At 35.5% G+C, this 24422-nt stretch overlaps 1 protein-coding gene across 6 annotated transcripts in view; it reads left to right on the top strand.

Annotated features, from left to right (window-relative positions):
- Positions 1–24107, top strand: part of gus (splA/ryanodine receptor domain and SOCS box containing gustavus) — a 148642-nt gene extending 124535 nt beyond the window's left edge. For all 6 annotated transcript variants that reach the window (XM_073968632.1, XM_073968636.1, XM_073968637.1 and 3 more), the window contains one exon: positions 23705–24107. In XM_073968632.1, the coding sequence (XP_073824733.1) occupies positions 23705–23844 (140 nt within the window). In that variant the 3' untranslated portion in view covers positions 23845–24107. The remainder of the gene's footprint in view (positions 1–23704) is intronic.
- The last annotated feature ends 315 nt before the right edge of the window (positions 24108–24422 follow it).

Here is a 24422-nt window from a genome sequence, read left to right as displayed (position 1 = left end):
ATCAATTTCAAAAGGTTTTTTGGCAATGATTATTAAAATATATTGGAAAATAACTGTAATAAATGCAAACTTTACGACTTTTATTTATTTGCATAAGATAAATTTCGTGTTTTTATCAGATGACAAACTTTCTATTGAAAATCTGTTAGAGTCCTCATATAACGATTCATGCGATGCAAATTTCTTAGTTTTTGTTCAAGAGATGATTTCAAAAGAATTGTTTTACAATTAACAAAATATATATTTTTTTATTTTGTATGAGAAAAAAATTGTCGTTGTCGTAAATGTTACATGGTACCAAAAAATATCCCTACGACAACGACTACGCCTAAGACCACAAAAACGTCTACGCTGAACACTAATTTTGATTGTTAAAACTGTAGGGTTAGTTGTTCTTCTGAATTAATAGTTTTAAAATGATCTACTAACAATTCCATTAATTTTTGTTACCAAAAGCATTCTTTAAAAATTAAAATTTTTGCCTTTTTTGTACAAATACATACATAATACCAATTAGACGTTACGACATGTCAGTTTGCAATTTTGGATACGACAACGCCAACCGCAATAAGGGTGATTATCTGGACATCAGAACGAATATAACGGAATGTTATAGTTTGAACATCAGAATGAATAAATGGTATAGACAGAAAGTATTAGTTTTGGGCGGATATTACGACGGGTTTCGTGATGGGCCGGGTTATAGTTCCCCGTTGGTTAACTACATCCACGACTCGTACATGTGCGTCTGAACCCATATATATTTTCGAAGGGCGGCCGAGACGCCACGCATTCGGTGGAAGATTGTCATCGGTGACGGCTACTATAGAAACGACGCTGACGTGGGGCTCGGAAGTTTGCCACTTATTGCGCTTCTGAGGTTCACGCTAATATTCGTTCTGTCATCTAGAACAGAAAGTTTTGTGAACAGAACAGAAAGGTAAGGTGCTGAATTTACACCGAGTTTTGCCAACTGGAAATCATGAACTTCCTCGTCGGGAACTGAACTCTTGAAATCGATGTCATCTAGATGAACTGGAAGTGGATTGGTAGTAGTGGATTTGAAAAGATTTTCACAACATTGATCGCGCCCATTTATGTCAAGAGAATTTACAGAAATTTGGAACAATTTTTGTTGACCTGGACGAATTATTGCCAATATGGCCTTCAAGATCCACCCGAAGATGGTCTCTTGGGCAAGAAGAGAACTACAAAACCCTGACATTGAATTTGAAAGCATGAGAAAAGGTAGAACGTCGCCCTGTGTGCTCATGAAGAAATTTGGGTCAGCCAACGAAATATTTGGAAGATCTTTGAAGGGTAATGACGGAACAGAATGGCTAGGAAGATTACCTGAAAGCCTTGGTATTACGAAAGCGGAAACTGTCAACTCAAAATTGCGCTCAAGTTTGGAAGAAAGAATGAGAGTGCACTGTTTTCGTACACTGGCAGAATTGGAATTATTCAAACCTAAAATCCGTGCATTTGCTTGTATGGTAACTTAATTTTGTTGCTGTAGCTGTACCCAACAAAACTCCCTGAATGTTAGAAGAAAAGTAATTTTGTACATTCCTGGCTGCACCGCTAGTGGGTTGTATAGCAGAATGAGAGAATGAAGCGGCGTTGGGATTGAGATTTGAATTTGTCACAGAAGTGGAAGAAGGTTTGCTTTGTTTTGCAAATACTTTCGTCGGGGTTGTGTGAGGTTGCCAAAGAAAAACTTCCCATTTTAGTAGAATTGGTTTGATTGACATCATTGTCAGAAAATACAACACTGTAAATACGACTATGTGAGTGATTATCAATTACTAAAATACCAAATAGATCTTATGAATCAGTTGTAACTAAGAAAATATGATGAAATAAAAATAAAGGCGTCATTCTGTGGATAGCCGTAAAATACTTAACAACTCAGGTGTGGACGACCGTCGCTCAGTGAAAAGCAGCCATTTTGAATAAAAAAATTGAAGTGAAAGATTTAAGCATTTTCAAGCAATTCTTATAAAGAAAACTTAAGAACAAAAAGAGTACTTAAGAACGCAAACAAATACTTAAGAAAATAAAACAAACTTAAGAAAACAAAACGAACTTGAGAAATAACAAAAAAGCGAAGAAAACTTAAGCACTGAGTTAAAGGAAAACTTTGTGAAAGCAGAAAACGTGTTGAGTAGATATGGCGAGGAAAAAAATCGTAGCCCAGCTGCAGGCACTAGGAATTGCTTTTCCGCCCACAGCAACCATTCCTCAGTTGACGAATTTACTTCGCGACGTGGTTGGAGCAAATATGGCGTCACCACAAGCCAATAAGTCAGTAACGCAAGTAGAGACGCAGGCCGAAGAAAACGAAGCCCAACAAATGCTGGGGCAACTTGAAACAGAATTGAAAATATTGATGTTGCGAAAACAGATAGCCGAACTTGAGGGTCCGAAAACCAAAGCCTCAGTAAATTTTGCGGACATTGAGGGGGCGATTCCAAAGTTTACGGGCGATGATGACTATGCAATTACAAAATGGATAAAAGAGTTTGAACGAGTCACCAGCATAGTTGGCTGCACTGCGGCGGAAAAATTTTTGTACGCCCGCCGCTTGATGGCCGGAAGTGCATGCATATTCATGCGCACGACAGATGCAAGCAATTGGGACACATTTAAGCAGGAGTTATGCGATGAATTCACGAGAGCTATTGGTACCAAAGAAATTTTTAAAAATTGGAAAATCGCATTTGGAAGAAAAACGTAGAAAAGCTGCACAGATATGTGCTTATTATGCAACAAATTGCCGACGGCGCCTCAATAAGTGAAACCGAGTTAATTGAGTGTATCATCGAAAGCCTGAGAGACAAATAATCTCCTCTATGACACAGAATTTGGCGTTAAAATTACCGCCCACCTTGGAGTTAGGCTGCAATGAATTGAAAGAATATAACTCCTGTGTACTTTTCGGGATTACAATGTAATATTACTGTAATGAATGTCATTGGAAGGAAAATCGTGTATTATGTATGAAGTACATATACATATGTAGCTGAAAAGGAAAGTTTGTGTTTCGTTCGTATGAATATAAAAAATGCATGCAAATTTTTAATTGGAATTCAAAATGAAGGGATGAATTGTCGTCTCAGAATAGAGACAGATTATTTCAGAATAGAAATAATGATGTATCAGAATAGAAATCACTATATTAAAACGAGGACTGGAACTTCTGGACTCAGCATGACACAAGTTCTGGAAGTGATCCTTGGCTTTCTCCGGTATTGAATTGGCAGGCGTCTTCAAAGCGACGATCGGAACCAACGGGTGACGGCTTTTACAGATGAGGCAAGAATATGCCGGATTGTGTCTCTTTGGAACAGACGATAGGCATAGCACGGGATGGCTAGATATGCTGAACATATAGTTCTACTAGACGTAGAAGGAACGAATATAACGGATTGTTATTCACCCTTATTACGATTGGCGTAGTCGTAGACGTTCAAGTGACGTAGACGTTGTCGTAGGCGTAGTCGTAAGCTACATACAACCACAATTTTTGACTTTTATAGCATGTTATATCTCTAAAAAATCGAAAGAAATACATTCGTAATTCCCAGAACGGATTTCTCGTTTTAAATATAACATTTGTTTATTTATTTATTTATTTTTTTTTTTTTTTTGATACGACAAATCGGTATTACGTATGGCGTAATACCACAAATGGGTATTACGTATGGCGTTGAAATACGAGGAAAGAGTCGTGAGCGATTTTGTAAACGACAGCATATAAAAATAGAAACAAATCAATTTCAAAAGGTTTTTTGGCAATGATTATTAAAATATATTGGAAAATAACTGTAATAAATGCAAACTTTACGACTTTTATTTATTTGCATAAGATAAATTTCGTGTTTTTATCAGATGACAAACTTTCTATTGAAAATCTGTTAGAGTCCTCATATAACGATTCATGCGATGCAAATTTCTTAGTTTTTGTTCAAGAGATGATTTCAAAAGAATTGTTTTACAATTAACAAAATATATATTTTTTTATTTTGTATGAGAAAAAAATTGTCGTTGTCGTAAATGTTACATGGTACCAAAAAATATCCCTACGACAACGACTACGCCTAAGACCACAAAAACGTCTACGCTGAACACTTATTTTGATTGTTAAAACTGTAGGGTTAGTTGTTCTTCTGAATTAATAGTTTTAAAATGATCTACTAACAATTCCATTAATTTTTGTTACCAAAAGCATTCTTTAAAAATTAAAATTTTTGCCTTTTTTGTACAAATACATACATAATACCAATTAGACGTTACGACATGTCAGTTTGCAATTTTGGATACGACAACGCCAACCGCAATAAGGGTGATTATCTGGACATCAGAACGAATATAACGGAATGTTATAGTTTGAACATCAGAATGAATAAATGGTATAGACAGAAAGTATTAGTTTTGGGCGGATATTACGACGGGTTTCGTGATGGGCCGGGTTATAGTTCCCCGTTGGTTAACTACATCCACGACTCGTACATGTGCGTCTGAACCCATATATATTTTCGAAGGGCGGCCGAGACGCCACGCATTCGGTGGAAGATTGTCATCGGTGACGGCTACTATAGAAACGACGCTGACGTGGGGCTCGGAAGTTTGCCACTTATTGCGCTTCTGAGGTTCACGCTAATATTCGTTCTGTCATCTAGAACAGAAAGTTTTGTGAACAGAACAGAAAGGTAAGGTGCTGAATTTACACCGAGTTTTGCCAACTGGAAATCATGAACTTCCTCGTCGGGAACTGAACTCTTGAAATCGATGTCATCTAGATGAACTGGAAGTGGATTGGTAGTAGTGGATTTGAAAAGATTTTCACAACATTGATCGCGCCCATTTATGTCAAGAGAATTTACAGAAATTTGGAACAATTTTTGTTGACCTGGACGAATTATTGCCAATATGGCCTTCAAGATCCACCCGAAGATGGTCTCTTGGGCAAGAAGAGAACTACAAAACCCTGACATTGAATTTGAAAGCATGAGAAAAGGTAGAACGTCGCCCTGTGTGCTCATGAAGAAATTTGGGTCAGCCAACGAAATATTTGGAAGATCTTTGAAGGATAATGACGGAACAGAATGGCTAGGAAGATTACCTGAAAGCCTTGGTATTACGAAAGCGGAAACTGTCAACTCAAAATTGCGCTCAAGTTTGGAAGAAAGAATGAGAGTGCACTGTTTTCGTACACTGGCAGAATTGGAATTATTCAAACCTAAAATCCGTGCATTTGCTTGTATGGTAACTTAATTTTGTTGCTGTAGCTGTACCCAACAAAACTCCCTGAATGTTAGAAGAAAAGTAATTTTGTACATTCCTGGCTGCACCGCTAGTGGGTTGTATAGCAGAATGAGAGAATGAAGCGGCGTTGGGATTGAGATTTGAATTTGTCACAGAAGTGGAAGAAGGTTTGCTTTGTTTTGCAAATACTTTCGTCGGGGTTGTGTGAGGTTGCCAAAGAAAAACTTCCCATTTTAGTAGAATTGGTTTGATTGACATCATTGTCAGAAAATACAACACTGTAAATACGACTATGTGAGTGATTATCAATTACTAAAATACCAAATAGATCTTATGAATCAGTTGTAACTAAGAAAATATGATGAAATAAAAATAAAGGCGTCATTCTGTGGATAGCCGTAAAATACTTAACAACTCAGGTGTGGACGACCGTCGCTCAGTGAAAAGCAGCCATTTTGAATAAAAAAATTGAAGTGAAAGATTTAAGCATTTTCAAGCAATTCTTATAAAGAAAACTTAAGAACAAAAAGAGTACTTAAGAACGCAAACAAATACTTAAGAAAATAAAACAAACTTAAGAAAACAAAACGAACTTGAGAAATAACAAAAAAGCGAAGAAAACTTAAGCACTGAGTTAAAGGAAAACTTTGTGAAAGCAGAAAACGTGTTGAGTAGATATGGCGAGGAAAAAAATCGTAGCCCAGCTGCAGGCACTAGGAATTGCTTTTCCGCCCACAGCAACCATTCCTCAGTTGACGAATTTACTTCGCGACGTGGTTGGAGCAAATATGGCGTCACCACAAGCCAATAAGTCAGTAACGCAAGTAGAGACGCAGGCCGAAGAAAACGAAGCCCAACAAATGCTGGGGCAACTTGAAACAGAATTGAAAATATTGATGTTGCGAAAACAGATAGCCGAACTTGAGGGTCCGAAAACCAAAGCCTCAGTAAATTTTGCGGACATTGAGGGGGCGATTCCAAAGTTTACGGGCGATGATGACTATGCAATTACAAAATGGATAAAAGAGTTTGAACGAGTCACCAGCATAGTTGGCTGCACTGCGGCGGAAAAATTTTTGTACGCCCGCCGCTTGATGGCCGGAAGTGCATGCATATTCATGCGCACGACAGATGCAAGCAATTGGGACACATTTAAGCAGGAGTTATGCGATGAATTCACGAGAGCTATTGGTACCAAAGAAATTTTTAAAAATTGGAAAATCGCATTTGGAAGAAAAACGTAGAAAAGCTGCACAGATATGTGCTTATTATGCAACAAATTGCCGACGGCGCCTCAATAAGTGAAACCGAGTTAATTGAGTGTATCATCGAAAGCCTGAGAGACAAATAATCTGCAGTTTCCATTTTTTACAACGTGACAACTGTGGCCGAATTCAAGAAACTTACAAGAAAGAAGGAGCCTGATGAGATCCTGTGGCGAGGATCGAAACTAGTCTTCCTTGCCTTACCCCTTGGCGAACAATGACAAACCTTCTCCACTAATAAATTAGTTGTTCTAAATATTAAAACAACAACAATGGGATTAAGCCAGACTATATTGAAAAATTAAAATTGTTGTTAAATGTTTAGAAATAATGTATTCATTGTATTTATTTAGTGGATTTTGTATTTTCTCGCCTTTCTTATTTTCACTTTTGCTACAATGTTTGGATGGCTTAAGATCTTCTCTCTGAGACGCGAACGATAATTTAATGAACGATATAATTTAATATCCCTTTATTCTCAGTTTTAATTTCATCAGACAATCTTAAATTTTTAAACGGATCGTACTGTTAAGAAATCTTAGCATCGTCAAGAAGTTCTGTTACTTTATCTTCAGATAAAGTAGCATTGTCAAGAATTTCAGATTCTTTATCTTCAGATAAAGAAATACTGGGAATAAATTCAGTTCCTTTACCTTCAGCTGAAGGATCATTATTTGCAAACAACAAACTGATATCATAATCAATATTTATCTCGCAAGTAACTTTATTTATCCTGCTTGGGAAGTGCCTTTTTGAGGCATTTAAATGGAAACTAAAATGATGTCTTTTCTCTGGAAAGTCAACCACTGCATCAAGGTGATCGATCTCCATTTCATCGGAAAATGACTGTCTGTACCTTCCACTATTATTATGGTATTGGGAATTATTTTGATCGCTAAATATTATTGTTTGTTGGTTAGGATTGTTACTATAATTATTTCGATCATTTTGGAAATTTGTTTGAAAGCTTCGACTTTGTATGCTGTGATGTTGACTATAATTGTAATTCGAATAATTCCTATCAGAAAAAATACATTTGCTGGTATATTTTGGTTTGATACATGTTATTAGTATTATGACTATTATATCTATTATTTAGAATGTTTATTCTTGAAAGTTGATGGGAGTTCCCTTGAAAATTTCTATTTTGATAATTGTACCTAAATCCTTAATTTGTGCTCGAAAATTTTTTATTTGTTTGATTATTAATTTGTGGAATGAATTGTGTGTTGGGATATGTTTCTGAAATAGGTTTTACTGTATGAGTACTGTTAATGTATGTTTTCTGACCGCTGCACAAAAATTAAAAAACTCGATGTCTACAAATTATTAAATTAAATTAATAAATTATAATTGATACAGAAGTGAGCATTTCCATTTGAAGAAATTAAGACATTGAAATTTACATTAACGTAGTGACAAGTTACAAGTGATATCACAAAAAAGTAATACGTAAAATTGGTATAGTAAGAAATGGAAGTTAAAGTTAATGGTATTATAATTGTTTTTAATTGATAACATCATAAAGTTGTATCTTTATTTTGTAGTAAAATTTATCTCTTTTAAAATGTATTTTTGAGGGGTGTTTTTTATTTATTATTGTAAAAAGAAATAGACTTTTAGTACCTTGGATCCTCGGGGATCATCACGTTATTTTTATTTAAATGTGTCCAGAATTAGAAAAAAAATCGTTTGCCGAATGTTACCGAGCGATATGCAGTTTTCATTATACTGAGTATACTCGGAGTTTTATGGATGTTTAGTGTAGGGATTTTGGGTGTTTTCAAGCATTCGCTGTTGTTGTTGTGCCTTTTGTTTCGATCTTATTTTATGAAAATTATGTTTTTAGGATTACAGTATTAATGTGTGTTTTCACATTTGTATGTTTTTGAAATATGGTGTTCAAAAAACATTGTAAATGTCAGCATGGGACGAACGGTATTCAAAGAAATTATAGCAAACCTTCAGGTGAATGTTACGGGATATGATTTCTCTATGTTGTCAGATCGTATACACTATCCTTTGTGGTCTCATAAAACATCTTTGTTTCCAGATATTCCCTATTTAAGGCCTATAGGACATTGTTTACATCTATGGGTCGATTCCGTATTGCGAGGCGAGTCGTGTCGCGTACGGCAATATTCGCCTGACGCCGTCAAATTTTGTCGCCGTAATGTTCATTTTCCGGCGACAACAAATTAGCTGTCGCCGTACATTTTTACTAACGAATAAAAACGAAAAATTGAAACGTAATATAATCTGGTATGCCCTTGGTCCATATGTTAGCTCACTTAGTAAGAATATTCTGTGCCTCATATTGTTGATACTTGTTACCAGTTAATCCTTGTCAAGAATAAAATTCATAAAATGTAATGATTTTTACATACGTTTTTGTAGAAAATTTAGACCAAATACTTAAATATGCCAAATATCGGGAGTTATCCTATATCACTATACCAAAATGTAGACATATATTGATGAATTTTGGTAAGAATGTTTGATACAGATTATAAACTCGAAATGTCAAATTGCAGCACGTTCAGTTGGAAAATATGGCCAAAATCGGGAAATTTAAAAAGGGAGGTACATACGTCTATATTGGGGATATACCAAAACATGGACCTCTATCGACCATGGACCTAAGCAAGACGTTTAATAACACCAAAGAACACAAAATGTCAAATTACAGCGAATTTAATTTGAAAACTGGAAATACCGTTATGGGGAGCCTATACCTAAAAGTGGACCGACAATTTTTTTCTGCATTTGCAGGGCTAAAGAGCTGATGATATGTTTCCTTTACTCCGAAATTTGCAATTAATGCCCCTTTTGTATTATTCCAATCTGAATTAGACGCCAACGACATTAATACATGGAGAGCATCTCCTTGCAGTGTGTTGAGAATAATTCTCTTAAATAAATAATTTTTTGCTTCAGCATTTGATTGGACTAGTCCAAGAATTGTGTCAACTTCCACTAAAAATGAGGTGAGGGCGTAAGAATTATCACCTCTAAATCATAGTTGTTTATGTGTGGGTAAAATTACACTGACAGAACAGGGTGATGATTTTCATATTGAGTGTGAAATAAAAAAATATATTGTTGGCGTGTTCGCTTTGTATGACTTAAATTAATGTTGACATATGTTAATTTTTTTTGAGCGAAAAAACAAATTGTATTTAAAAATGATTTTTAAGACTTTCTAAGCATGAAAAAAAAAAAACATTTTTTCTATGAATTTCCCTATTGACTCGGTGCGGCGGACTATTGTGGACCGAGATAAAGGCACCTCTTTGAAAATGTCTTCCATTTTTCTACCAGTATCTCCATAAAAGGTAATACTGACATAAAAACTTCTTTAAAATACCCCCATCTTCAAAAGGTCTACATTTCTTGGCCAATTCCAAAGCAATCTTATATGAGGCCTTGATTGTGGCATTTATTAAAACTTACAAGAAAGAAGGGGACTGATGAGATCCTGTGGCGAGGATCGAAACTAGTCTTCCTTGCCTTACCCCTTGGCGAACAATGACAAACCTTCTCCACTAATAAATTAGTTGTTCTAAATATTAAAACAACAACAATGGGATTAAGCCAGACTATTTTGAAAAATTAAAATTGTTGTTAAATGTTTAGAAATAATGTATTCATTGTATTTATTTAGTGGATTTTGTATTTTCTCGCCTTTCTTATTTTCACTTTTGCTACAATGTTTGGATGGCTTAAGATCTTCTCTCTGAGACGCGAACGATAATTTAATGAACGATATAATTTAATATCCCTTTATTCTCAGTTTTAATTTCATCAGACAATCTTAAATTTTTAAACGGATCGTACTGTTAAGAAATCTTAGCATCGTCAAGAAGTTCTGTTACTTTATCTTCAGATAAAGTAGCATTGTCAAGAATTTCAGATTCTTTATCTTCAGATAAAGAAATACTGGGAATAAATTCAGTTCCTTTACCTTCAGCTGAAGGATCATTATTTGCAAACAACAAACTGATATCATAATCAATATTTATCTCGCAAGTAACTTTATTTATCCTGCTTGGGAAGTGCCTTTTTGAGGCATTTAAATGGAAACTAAAATGATGTCTTTTCTCTGGAAAGTCAACCACTGCATCAAGGTGATCGATCTCCATTTCATCGGAAAATGACTGTCTGTACCTTCCACTATTATTATGGTATTGGGAATTATTTTGATCGCTAAATATTATTGTTTGTTGGTTAGGATTGTTACTATAATTATTTCGATCATTTTGGAAATTTGTTTGAAAGCTTCGACTTTGTATGCTGTGATGTTGACTATAATTGTAATTCGAATAATTCCTATCAGAAAAAATACATTTGCTGGTATATTTTGGTTTGATACATGTTATTAGTATTATGACTATTATATCTATTATTTAGAATGTTTATTCTTGAAAGTTGATGGGAGTTCCCTTGAAAATTTCTATTTTGATAATTGTACCTAAATCCTTAATTTGTGCTCGAAAATTTTTTATTTGTTTGATTATTAATTTGTGGAATGAATTGTGTGTTGGGATATGTTTCTGAAATAGGTTTTACTGTATGAGTACTGTTAATGTATGTTTTCTGACCGCTGCACAAAAATTAAAAAACTCGATGTCTACAAATTATTAAATTAAATTAATAAATTATAATTGATACAGAAGTGAGCATTTCCATTTGAAGAAATTAAGACATTGAAATTTACATTAACGTAGTGACAAGTTACAAGTGATATCACAAAAAAGTAATACGTAAAATTGGTATAGTAAGAAATGGAAGTTAAAGTTAATGGTATTATAATTGTTTTTAATTGATAACATCATAAAGTTGTATCTTTATTTTGTAGTAAAATTTATCTCTTTTAAAATGTATTTTTGAGGGGTGTTTTTTATTTATTATTGTAAAAAGAAATAGACTTTTAGTACCTTGGATCCTCGGGGATCATCACGTTATTTTTATTTAAATGTGTCCAGAATTAGAAAAAAAATCGTTTGCCGAATGTTACCGAGCGATATGCAGTTTTCATTATACTGAGTATACTCGGAGTTTTATGGATGTTTAGTGTAGGGATTTTGGGTGTTTTCAAGCATTCGCTGTTGTTGTTTTGCCTTTTGTTTCGATCTTATTTTATGAAAATTATGTTTTTAGGATTACAGTATTAATGTGTGTTTTCACATTTGTATGTTTTTGAAATATGGTGTTCAAAAAACATTGTAAATGTCAGCATGGGACGAACGGTATTCAAAGAAATTATAGCAAACCTTCAGGTGAATGTTACGGGATATGATTTCTCTATGTTGTCAGATCGTATACACTATCCTTTGTGGTCTCATAAAACATCTTTGTTTCCAGATATTCCCTATTTAAGGCCTATAGGACATTGTTTACATCTATGGGTCGATTCCGTATTGCGAGGCGAGTCGTGTCGCGTACGGCAATATTCGCCTGACGCCGTCAAATTTTGTCGCCGTAATGTTCATTTTCCGGCGACAACAAATTAGCTGTCGCCGTACATTTTTACTAACGAATAAAAACGAAAAATTGAAACGTAATATAATCTGGTATGCCCTTGGTCCATATGTTAGCTCACTTAGTAAGAATATTCTGTGCCTCATATTGTTGATACTTGTTACCAGTTAATCCTTGTCAAGAATAAAATTCATAAAATGTAATGATTTTTACATACGTTTTTGTAGAAAATTTAGACCAAATACTTAAATATGCCAAATATCGGGAGTTATCCTATATCACTATACCAAAATGTAGACATATATTGATGAATTTTGGTAAGAATGTTTGATACAGATTATAAACTCGAAATGTCAAATTGCAGCACGTTCAGTTGGAAAATATGGCCAAAATCGGGAAATTTAAAAAGGGAGGTACATACGTCTATATTGGGGATATACCAAAACATGGACCTCTATCGACCATGGACCTAAGCAAGACGTTTAATAACACCAAAGAACACAAAATGTCAAATTACAGCGAATTTAATTTGAAAACTGGAAATACCGTTATGGGGAGCCTATACCTAAAAGTGGACCGACAATTTTTTTCTGCATTTGCAGGGCTAAAGAGCTGATGATATGTTTCCTTTACTCCGAAATTTGCAATTAATGCCCCTTTTGTATTATTCCAATCTGAATTAGACGCCAACGACATTAATACATGGAGAGCATCTCCTTGCAGTGTGTTGAGAATAATTCTCTTAAATAAATAATTTTTTGCTTCAGCATTTGATTGGACTAGTCCAAGAATTGTGTCAACTTCCACTAAAAATGAGGTGAGGGCGTAAGAATTATCACCTCTAAATCATAGTTGTTTATGTGTGGGTAAAATTACACTGACAGAACAGGGTGATGATTTTCATATTGAGTGTGAAATAAAAAAATATATTGTTGGCGTGTTCGCTTTGTATGACTTAAATTAATGTTGACATATGTTAATTTTTTTTGAGCGAAAAAACAAATTGTATTTAAAAATGATTTTTAAGACTTTCTAAGCATGAAAAAAAAACATTTTTTCTATGAATTTCCCTATTGACTCGGTGCGGCGGACTATTGTGGACCGAGATAAAGGCACCTCTTTGAAAATGTCTTCCATTTTTCTACCAGTATCTCCATAAAAGGTAATACTGACATAAAAACTTCTTTAAAATACCCCCATCTTCAAAAGGTCTACATTTCTTGGCCAATTCCAAAGCAATCTTATATGAGGCCTTGATTGTGGCATTTATTAAAACTCCTATTATTATTTGTTGAATTATCTTTGAGCTGTCATATTATTTTTTTTTTCGCTCATTTCCTGTCATTAAATGATATTTTGTATGCGTATTATAATGAGGTAATACTGACATAAAAACTTCTTTAAAATACCCCCATCTTCAAAAGGTCTACATTTCTTGGCCAATTCCAAAGCAATCTTATATGAGGCCTTGATTGTGGCATTTATTAAAACTCCTATTATTATTTGTTGAATTATCTTTGAGCTGTCATATTATTTTTTTTTTCGCTCATTTCCTGTCATTAAATGATATTTTGTATGCGTATTATAATGACGCCTAAGATAAGATGGATATACATTTTTTTATTGTAGCATTGCAGACGAGGCATCCTGCGTCATTAAAAATATTAATACAAAACAAGAAATCATTTTCAAATTCTTCCCTCCACATATTTGCTGTACAACTGCAAAATCTTCTCAGTGTACCCAAAAAAAAAATAAATAAATAAAGCGGCATCAACCTGCTTGCATGACATTCAGTACAAGACTGAAGTAAAAAAATCAAAACATTTGCTCTCTTAGTTTGCGTTCGGGTCGCGTGTGTGTGATTTGCCGAAAAACTTCGTAACCTTAACAATATGTGTGTTCCAGAACCTGCAAGAATCTACTATTTTTTACTACGATAACAATTTCTCCTTTATGTTATCGGAAGAAAAGTAAAAATTAGTAGATTCTTGCAGTTCTTGAACAGACCAAATATTAACGAACGGGTTTGCTCTAAATTCATGAATTCTTTGTGAATCTTTGAGTACATCATTTATTAAGAGAAAGAACGATGGTTACATATTGTTATTATTAGCTTAAGCTTTTGAAATAAAGGTTCATCCTATACGACTGCGCTAGTAATGTTTTTGATGGTTGATCCGATTTATAAATCCGTTTGTTATTAGTTTTTAAATATTTTATTGAAATTCAATATTTTTCAAAATTCAAATTAAAATTATTTTTATTGAACAAATTATTTATATGAAAGGAAATTTAAATGTGAAAAAATATGGAAAATATGTTTTACAGGAAATGAAAGTTTTGAATAACTGTAAATTCAAATATGTCGACAGCAGGATTGTACGAAGTATTATGTATTATAATAATAATGGGAAGGACAAAATCTATAAATTTATCAATTATAATCAAAATATGTGTTGAGATATTGTAAACAGATATTGGGTAAATGAAGTGAAGTGGGAAGAAGGAATGATATTTTGTTAATAAAATTATTAAATGAAATTATTAATTAAATAAATATAATTATTATATTCGAGGCCCTATGCTCCACAGGGAGTGAAGGATAACAGAAGAAGAAGATTATATTCGATGAGAATACTATCATTACTCACGTTTAAAGTAGGGCACTCACCTATCAGTCTGCCCGACAGCATTTGTGATAGCATGTGTAAATTTTCTAAAAGTTGAGAATGTATGTTGTGAGTTTTTGAAGACTGATGAAAATCAAAATAGTTTTGATTTCAAAATGAACCCTCATCAGTCTTGGTGAATTGTGTTAATTTTCAAATTGTCAATAAACAATTTTGAAAAACAGAAAATAATGTTGGTGTAGGAACACAAAAAAAAACGTAGAATTCATTCATTTTTGGAGGAGAAACTCAAGATTTTTAGACTTGACTGATGGTTCTTGCTACACACTTGTCAGTCACACATACAGAAACGGTTCATCGGACTGACGGCACAGACTGATAAATGAATGGGGGCCTTAAAGTGTCTATGCTACATACAAATGACAATAATTTGTACCCTTCCAACGTTCATACCTCAGACAACTTTGCTCCGATCGACTTCAATTTTATTGTGGCATACTCTATACTTCCTGTACTTCAAAATAAGCCTGTAATTTTTTTTTTCGATTTTTTGAAAGTGACAAGTAGGGGTAACCCTTAAAGAAATTTTTCTAATACATGCAATTTTGTTGCAAATGTATTGGCCATCACTGTATATACAAAAGAATTATACTGATGTGGAACAAACCAAAAGATACAATCTTCGAAAGGCTTCCAAGATCGTTTCGAGTAGCCAACCTAACGTCAAAGTTCGCTTAGAAGAATTTTATATTTTTATGATATCAAACGTACTTGGCTAGATGGGAAAATTCTCGCACCGAACCAGGGAAATGCAGAATTTCATGCTTATTAGAGGAATCTGACAACTCATATGAGGTTTTCTGGAAGCAAACTACCAATTTAAATACTGCCAATTCAAATTCCTTCACTCAATAGCAAATTTAGAAAGCTGTTTAAATCATGGTAACTTTTTACAGTGTTTTATTTAACTTGCTTTGGTGTGTGTTTAGTTCAAATCTGGTAACTCATTTTTAACACTGTTGCAGTTGACCAATCGAACTAAAACTTTGCACACTTTTCAGATATGAATGACAATACATGAATATGAAATCAAAACCAATATTGGTACATTTTTACACTGTTTTACAGTGTTTTATCTAATTTGCTTTTCAAATCTGGTAACTAATTTTTCACACAGTTGCAGTTGACCAATCGAACTTAAAATTTGCACATATTTCAGATTTGGATGACAATACATGAATATGAAATCAAAATCAATATTGGTCCATTCTTACAGTGTTTTTACGGTGTCTAACTTAACCCCCTTTTCAAATCTGGTAACTGATTTTTAAAACGGTTGCAGGTGACCAATCGAAGTAAAACTTTGCACACTTTTCAGATTTAGATGACAATACGTGAATATGAAACCAAACTCAATATGGGTCCATTTTTTCCTATAGCCCCCATATAACGGTACCACCCGATTTCCGGTATTTTGCTTTTCAAATCTGGTAACTCATTTTTCACACAATTGCAGTTGACCAATCGAACTAAAACTTTGCAAACTTTTCAGATTTGGATGACAATACATGAATATGAAATCAAAACCAATATTGGTCCATTTTTACAGTGTTGTACAGTGTTCAATTTTACATGCTTTTCAAATCTGGTAACTCATTTTTAACACAGTTGTAATTGACCAAGCGAACTAAAACTTTGCACACTTTTCAGGTATGAATGACAATACATGAATATGAAATCAAAACCAATATTGGTCCATTTTTACAGTTTTTTTTTATCTAATTTGCTTTTCAAATGTGGTAACTCATTTTTCACACAGTTGTAGTTGATCAATCGAACTAAAACTTTGTACACTTTTCAGATTTGGATGACAATACATGAATATGAAACCAAAACCAATATCGGTCCATTTTTTCCTGTAGCTCCCATCCAGCGGTACCAATCGATTTAAGGTATTTTATCGTCATTTTAAGCCCGTATTGGCTGTTTTTTGACAACTAGGGTTTCCAATGGCACAGAAACGTACCCATTAAAAATTAAGGACATAGGTCCAGGTTTTGGTATAGCCCCCATATAGCGGTACCGCCTGATTTCAAGTGTTTTAAGGATTTTATCTTCATTTTTATACCGAATAGCGTGTAACTTGGCATTTGGAGATCCCAGTGGTACAGAAATTTCTCCACCAAAAATTGTGACATAGGTCCAGGTGTTGGTATAACCCCCATATTACGGCTCCACCCGATTTCAAGTGTTTTTTGTCTTAATTTTTGGGCCGAAATGGCTGTAGCTTTGATTTCGAGTTTCTGTGTTCAATTTTTAAATGCACTAAAAACTAGAAAATAAGTATATAATTAAAAAAAATTAAGTAACAGTGTTTTATTTATAAATGCACTTAAAAGTAGAAAATAATTTTTCATGATGGAATCTCTCAAATAAAACGCTTGCCGTTCAATATTGTCACAATTTTTAATTCAAATGCAAGCGTTTTATTTGAGAGATTCCATCATGAAAAATTATTTTCTACTTTTAAGTGCATTTATAAATAAAACACTGTTACTTAATTTTTTTAATTATATACTTATTATAATTAATAAATAATTTTGATATTTTCTTCCTTTTTGAGACGCTGGTCGCTGTCTATAAACAGTGAAATTTTACATTTTTTTTTTTCAAAAACTTTTATATTCTTTGGGTTGATGCAGTCAAGAACAGTAGATTTGGTAGAGCAAGTGGAGGATGTTTATATGGTTACAAAAATGAGATAAAACTTAAATGTAATCTTAACTTTTTTCATTCAAATTCATACTCTTACTTAACTGCTAACTTCTACGGTAACACTTTTTACATAATTCCCATCTACTTGAACTGCACAAACTGATTCTGAAAACTTCAGTAATTTTTTGTTTGGTCTTTGTTCAGACAACTTTTGTGTCATGGGTGACATGAATGCTGGAATGGGGGAAGAACAGTTATTGGATCAAATATATTGTTCGAAGGCATCATATTTGTCCTAACAGACAGTTTAAAGACATAACAATTAATGCCTGTGGAACACAACTACTTTTCAAATTTATTATAACCCAGCAAAATAAATTGGAAGCAGTGCAATGTGGACTAGTTCTGTCACGACATGTTTTGATGCAGTTTAAACGGAGTCGTGAAAAAGGCACTCCAGTCCTCACATTTTAACTGCATTTGGATGCAATCCAAAGAATCACATCCACTTGTCACATTTTAACAACATCCGGATGCAGTTCAGCGGAGTCGTGAGAAAGGCACTCCAAATCCTCACAATTTAACAGCATCCGGATGCAGTCCAAACGGAGTCGTGAAAAAGGCACTCCGTTCGCTACATATTATTAGCAGTTGTTAGAGATCCCTACATGTACATAAATCAGTTTGTACATCTCTACAGGCAGCGACATAAATTTTCCAATAAGAGATAAGCGTGTTAATTAATATTTTCAAACATTTGTTAATACAAACTGAATAATATTTCATTTGTGAACATTTTTCCGGTAACTCAAGAGAAGAAAATTTCCGAATGGAGTGCTGTTGGAGTACATGTCGAAATCTTAACTGGTGATGGGAAGACAGCCCATTTAGCAAATGAAACAAAAACTGTTCAGCTTGGAACAAATGGAGAGCGGAGGAAACACACATGTTTGCAATTGAATTCAATGGAGAATTTTCATAATTTGTGTTAATGTAATAAAGTTCTTAATATTTTTGTTTTACACAAATAATGCATTTTATTTGTTCTGGCATATTTTGTAATGGCTTGCACAATTTCCGCAGAATGCCTGTATCTAAACACGTGCTTTGGACTGCCTCCTATTCTACCCCAAAGGGTTAGTTAAAATGCAGTGCCAAAGGGTCAGTTAAAATGCAGTGCCAGAGGGTCAGTTAAAATGCTGTGCCAAAGGGTCAGTTAAAATGCAGTGCAATGGAGTGCATCTTTCCGTAGTCACGCTCTTGTAAAAATCATGAGTGAAAATGCATAATTTGATGCACTTCCAGATCACTTGTACATATCATTTAACTGCCTCTTTGGAGGCAAACTTTTTGCTGGGAACATGTTAGTCTATGGTCAGACTAGCAGGATTTCAACATGGCGACGTCAAGCTTATAGGCGAGGGGTATGAAGTAGTGAAACCCATGTACATGGTTTTCTGTGTTTGTTGTGTTGCCTCTTCTGTTATTCGTTGCAAGTTTTTTCTTCCATTTTCTTTCATTTCTATTTTCTCAAGCAAACAATAACAAACAAAACAAACAATCCCACGGCAGCGGGTTCTCTGTACCGGATTGACCCGGGACCACACAACATCAGCTGCTGCCACCTCAGTGTACATCTGTTTGTATTTGTTTCGTTTTTCTGTGCTGGGAACGGCATATCCCGGATTGTCTGCTCCGGATTCTTTTGGTCCGTGCCGGGACGCAGGAAAACCCAGGACCAATATATTTGTGCTCGGTTTGTCACATCCGCATCTTCACCCATATCCAATTTTCGGGTGAGATGCAATAGATGTCAGGAGTGGGTGCATTTAAGGGGTAGCTCTGGACTTGCCCATGCGAGGGACTACAATAGGGACTATGTTGCTGCATGCTGCACGAACACAGCCCCCAGTGATTCGTCGTCGTCAGATTACGAAACTCCTTCGTCGTCGGATTACGAAACTCCCCCGCAGTCCCCCCAACAGCAGCCGCACGCGCAGCATTTAACACCAGCCGTTGTTGTTCCAATCCCAGAAAATACATCCTTTTTGCAATTTAATTGCAATGGGCTCCGAGGTAAGATCGATGAAATAGTGGACTTTATGAATCGGAAGAAGATCAAGGTCGCGGCGGTGCAGAAGCCATGCTTAACGATTACAGCTCAGTACGCTGTGATGGTTACAACATAATAAGGAAGGATCGCACCAGATGTGGAGGTGGGGAATTAGCTTTCCTTTTGCACCAGTCTGTTCAATACAGACCTATCTCGCTTGAGCCTGCCTCTAATGACCCGTACATGGAATGTATGGGGGTAGCAGTCAGGTGTGGAACTGCCGAGATAGAGTTGCTGAACGTATACATTCCGCCGAGAAATAGCTGTATCTCAGATTATAAGCCTGACATTAGCCCGCTTTTGGAAGGTCATAATCGTCTGGTCCTGGGGGACTTTAATGCGCATCACGAGAAGTGGCATTCGGCCCTCGGAAACGACCAGAGAGGTATAGCGCTGACTGAGCAGATTGATAGCTCTACGTTTTGCTCGGTCAATTACCAGAATTAGAGGAGCGTGTCACAGTTCGCCAGACATAACCATCGTGTCACCTGGTCTGACAAATGACGTCACCTGGCAACTCGTCATTTCCCTTGGATCAGACCATCTCCCCATAATTGTCTCCATCAGCAGACCACCCGATTTCATCACCTCTGAACGCCGCACATTCGTCAATCATGGGAAAGCAGATTGGCCGAGTTTCAGAGAGTTCACCAATCACCGCTTCAGAGAATTGCCCAATCCTTCTGATGTTCGGGTAGCGGAAAGGACGTTCCGAGACATCATCAATGCTGCAGCCGCTCGCCATATACCTGCTGGTCGAATACCCGAAGTAAGACCAAATTTCCCAGAAGAGGCGACGGGATTAGCAAATGAGCGTGATGAGCTTCGTCGAACCAACCCCGACGACCCCAGAGTCAGGGAGCTGACACTGGAAGTTAACAGGCTGGTCGGCGAACATAAGCGCCGGTATAAGCAAATTGTGGACAACGGTTAAGTCACTCTCGAACCCCGGACGGAGGGATGACAGGACCTCAGTCACGTTTGGCGACGTTACGTTGACTGACCCGAAGAGGTGTGCAAGTTACTTCAATCGACTGTTTGTCGAGCACCTCGAGAGAGACAGGGCGAAGAGAAGAATGTTACGTCGCATTAGATATCTTCCTGCCGAGGATGAACCACCACAGTTTACAATGGATGATGTTGCGAATGCCATCAGGAACCCTAAACCATCCAAAGCGTTGGGCCCTGACGGAATTTCCATGGTAATGTTGAAACAGCTGGATGAGCAGATATCCGCCACTAAATCGACGGCCACTCTGTTCACCACATGGACGGCGCAGTATAGAAGAGAGTTGAATATCAGGGTCGATGGTAACAAAATTCCGACCACAAACTGCCCCAAAATTCTAGGGGTCACATTCGACACCACCTTCACGTCGTCAGCGCATGCCACAGCTATCTGCGATAAACTGAAATGTAGGAACAAGGTCCTCAAGTCCCTAGCCGGCAGCACTTGGGGTGCAGATAAAGAAACCAGAACCAGAGTAGTTTTGGCTCAATTACGCTCAGGATATTGCAGTCGCCTAAATTCCTATTGGGCGGGAATCGATGGCACCGTGCAAGACATCTGCCCAGTATGCGGCATGGGCCCGCACGATACTAAGCACCTATTCAACTGCCCCGCCAAGCCTACTCATCTGACTCCAGTGGATCTGTGGTTATATCCCATCGAAGTAGCCAACTTCCTGGAACTGGAGATAGACCCAGAGCCAGATTGAACAGAAGAACGAACATACAAACCCAGCAAAAAGTTTGCATCCAAAGAGGCAGTTAAATGATATATACAAGTGATCTGGAAGTGCATCAAATTATGCATTTTCACTCATGATTTTTACAAGAGCGTGACTACGGAAAGAGGCACTCCATTGCACTGCATTTTAACTGACCCTTTGGCACTGCATTTTAACTGACCCTCTGGCACTGCATTTTAACTGACCCTTTGGCATTGCATTTTAACTAACCCCTTGGGGTAGAATAGGAGGCAGTCCAAAGCACGTGTTTTGAAACAGGCATTCTGCGGAAATTGTGCAAGCCATTACAAAATATGCCAGAACAAATAAAATGCATTATTTGTGTAAAACAAAAATATTAAGAACTTTATTACATTAACACAAATTATGAAAATTCTCCATTGAATTCAATCGCAAACATGCGTGTTTCCTCCGCTCTCCATTTGTTCCAAGCTGAACAGTTTTTGTTTCATTTGCTAAATGGGTTTTCTTCCCATCACCAGTTAAGATTTCGACATGTACTCCAACAGCACTCCATTCGGAAATTTTCTTCTCTTGAGTTACCGGAAAAATGTTCACAAATGAAATATTATTCAGTTTGTATTAACAAATGTTTGAAAATATTAACACGCTTATCTCTTATTGGAAAATTTATATCGCTGCCTGTAGAGATGTACAAACTGATTTATGTACATGTAGGGATCTCTAACAACTGCTAATAATATGTAGCGAACGGAGTGCCTTTTTCACGACTCCGTTTGGACTGCATCCGGATGCTGTTAAATTGTGAGGAATTGGAGTGCCTTTTTCACGACTCCGTTGAACTGCATCCGGATGTTGTTAAAATGTGACAAGTGGATGTGATTCTTTGGATTGCATCCAAATGCAGTTAAAATGTGAGGACTGGAGTGCCTTTTTCACAACTCCGTTTGAACTGCATCAAAACATGCCGTGACAGAACTAGTCCACATTGCACTACTTCCAATTTATTTTGCTGGGAACTAGAGTTGTACAATCTAGTTCATTTGAAAGATCTAGTTCAATAGCTCTGCTCTTTAAACTGAACTAGGTCAGCAATCTAGTTCATAGTTCACTGTCCAGTTCAATCATTCGGATAAAAATCGTTCACCGGCTCTTAATGGGTCGTTCGATGAAAACGCATACATACACCAAATACAAACAAAAGACTAATATAGTTTAACTACTCCATAACAAAAATATTACATAGTTTTATTGCATTCTTTAAGAAAGATTAATTAATTTTAGAAAAAAACATCCTTCATTTAGGTGGCTGGCAAAAAATCTTATGTTGTGTGTGTGTGTGTGGAAATTGTCATTGCGAAGAAGCTTTGTCCGTTGGTGTTTCTTTTTATGTTTTCCCTTTTTTCTATCCAAAAAGGCAGATTCATTAGGTAATCGATTCGACATATTGTAATATGTTATGTCTCTGTTTTTGTAGAAATCTTCATTTTCGGACAGCTATTCCATGTACCTTGATTCAAAACATAAACAAACTGATCACATTACGAATGCATCTCTTATGATAGACGACGCCGTCACTTTATGTATTTGTGAACGACATGTTGAACTAGATTGTGAATCGTTCGTTGATCGTACGGTCACCGACTGATTATAGTTCAGTGAACTATTGAACTATAAATAACTATGTATATCCACTGATCTAGTTCATACGCTCTTTTCAATGAATCGTTCAATTGAACTAGTTCGTTCATGAACTATACAACTCTACTGGGAACATAATAATAAAACACTGTTACAACAACAACAAAACAAGCATAAAAAGATTTAATAAAAGCATTCGATTAATGAAAGAGTGAAAATTTAACTATTAATATTAATTTAGTTATTAATGTTAATTATTTTGTGTTGTTTTTTAGTTTATTATGTTTGTTTTGTTTTTGTTGGTATGAGAAACACAACAAAAGCGAATTGTAAAACAAGAGGACACGCAAAAATCTTAAATTTCACGTAAACATGTGTGAACGCTAACGAAACTTGAAAAGAAACTTTATCGAAATTGGTTTCAAGAAACCTTGCTAGTCTGACCATCGACTTAGACACGCACAGCACGGTGGATGATTGATTGTTGTTATTTTCGAACTATCAATAGTTATGATGATTCTCCGCAATGTGGAGACGCATAACAGTAGTTAATTTTGTTTGCCTATGCGACTACGAGAGTTTTTGAATGTTGCTGCTGCTAAAATTGAGGAAGAGTTCTTTGTTTCAATACAAAGAACTAAGAGAACTGATTTTAATTTCAACTACACCCACTTTAAAAAACTTGTTGTTTTTAAATTTGAAAACAACAAATCTGAGATTAAGCTGACTTACTATACGAATAATTGTTAAATGTAACATATATAAGCAAATCGAGAGTAGTTAATGGCCCTATTGGCAATTTTACCGTGTTTGTGCAAAAAATATTTAGAAATAAAAAATATATTAATATAACACTATGTTTTTTATTTCCAGCGGAACCACTGCCTTTGATGGATTTGTGTAGAAGAACAATTCGACAGGAACTTGGTCGGTTGCACTTAGAGGATCGGGTTCAACAATTACATCTGCCTCACTCAATGAAAACATATTTGCTGTATCAAAATCGTAGATAATATTTTTACTTAAATACGTTTAATGTAGTTTGTAAAATGACACATAATGCATATATTTCATATATTTTCTAAATACTCATATTTTCCTTGGTGTAATATATACAACTTATGTTAATTTATGTAAGAATAGATTTGTAAATTGCCAAAAGCGTATACAGATATATGTTAATTTAGATTGGAATAGTTTAAGCTAAGTTCATTTTCAATGTTTGCAGAAAAGTATCGATATAAAGAAGTCAATAAATATTGTAGGTCAAAAAAAAGGAACTCGAGTCCTATTACGTTTTAACATTTTTCTTGCCAAATGTCTGAATGATGTTAGTGTGCGACCCAGACAGTACCAAAATAATGAAAGTAACTTTGAAAACAATGTATTACTATAAATGTTATACTTTATAAGAAATTAAAAGGTATTGGAGTGTCCTAACAACAGGAGCATGGAAATTTATTTTGGATAGAAAGAACGCAAAATGTGAAACGTGTGTGCACCTTCTACCAAGACCAAAAAAGTGATACTACAAAAATCTTATGGGGAAACCCAGACCAGGACAAAAGTGACCTAGTGATGAGTAAAAAGG

This window comes from Musca autumnalis, unplaced genomic scaffold, assembly GCF_047663935.1.
Source record: "Musca autumnalis isolate F117 unplaced genomic scaffold, ASM4766393v1 scaffold_2, whole genome shotgun sequence".
Lineage (NCBI taxonomy): Eukaryota > Metazoa > Arthropoda > Insecta > Diptera > Muscidae > Musca > Musca autumnalis.
This window is presented reverse-complemented; position numbering and strand designations above follow the sequence as displayed.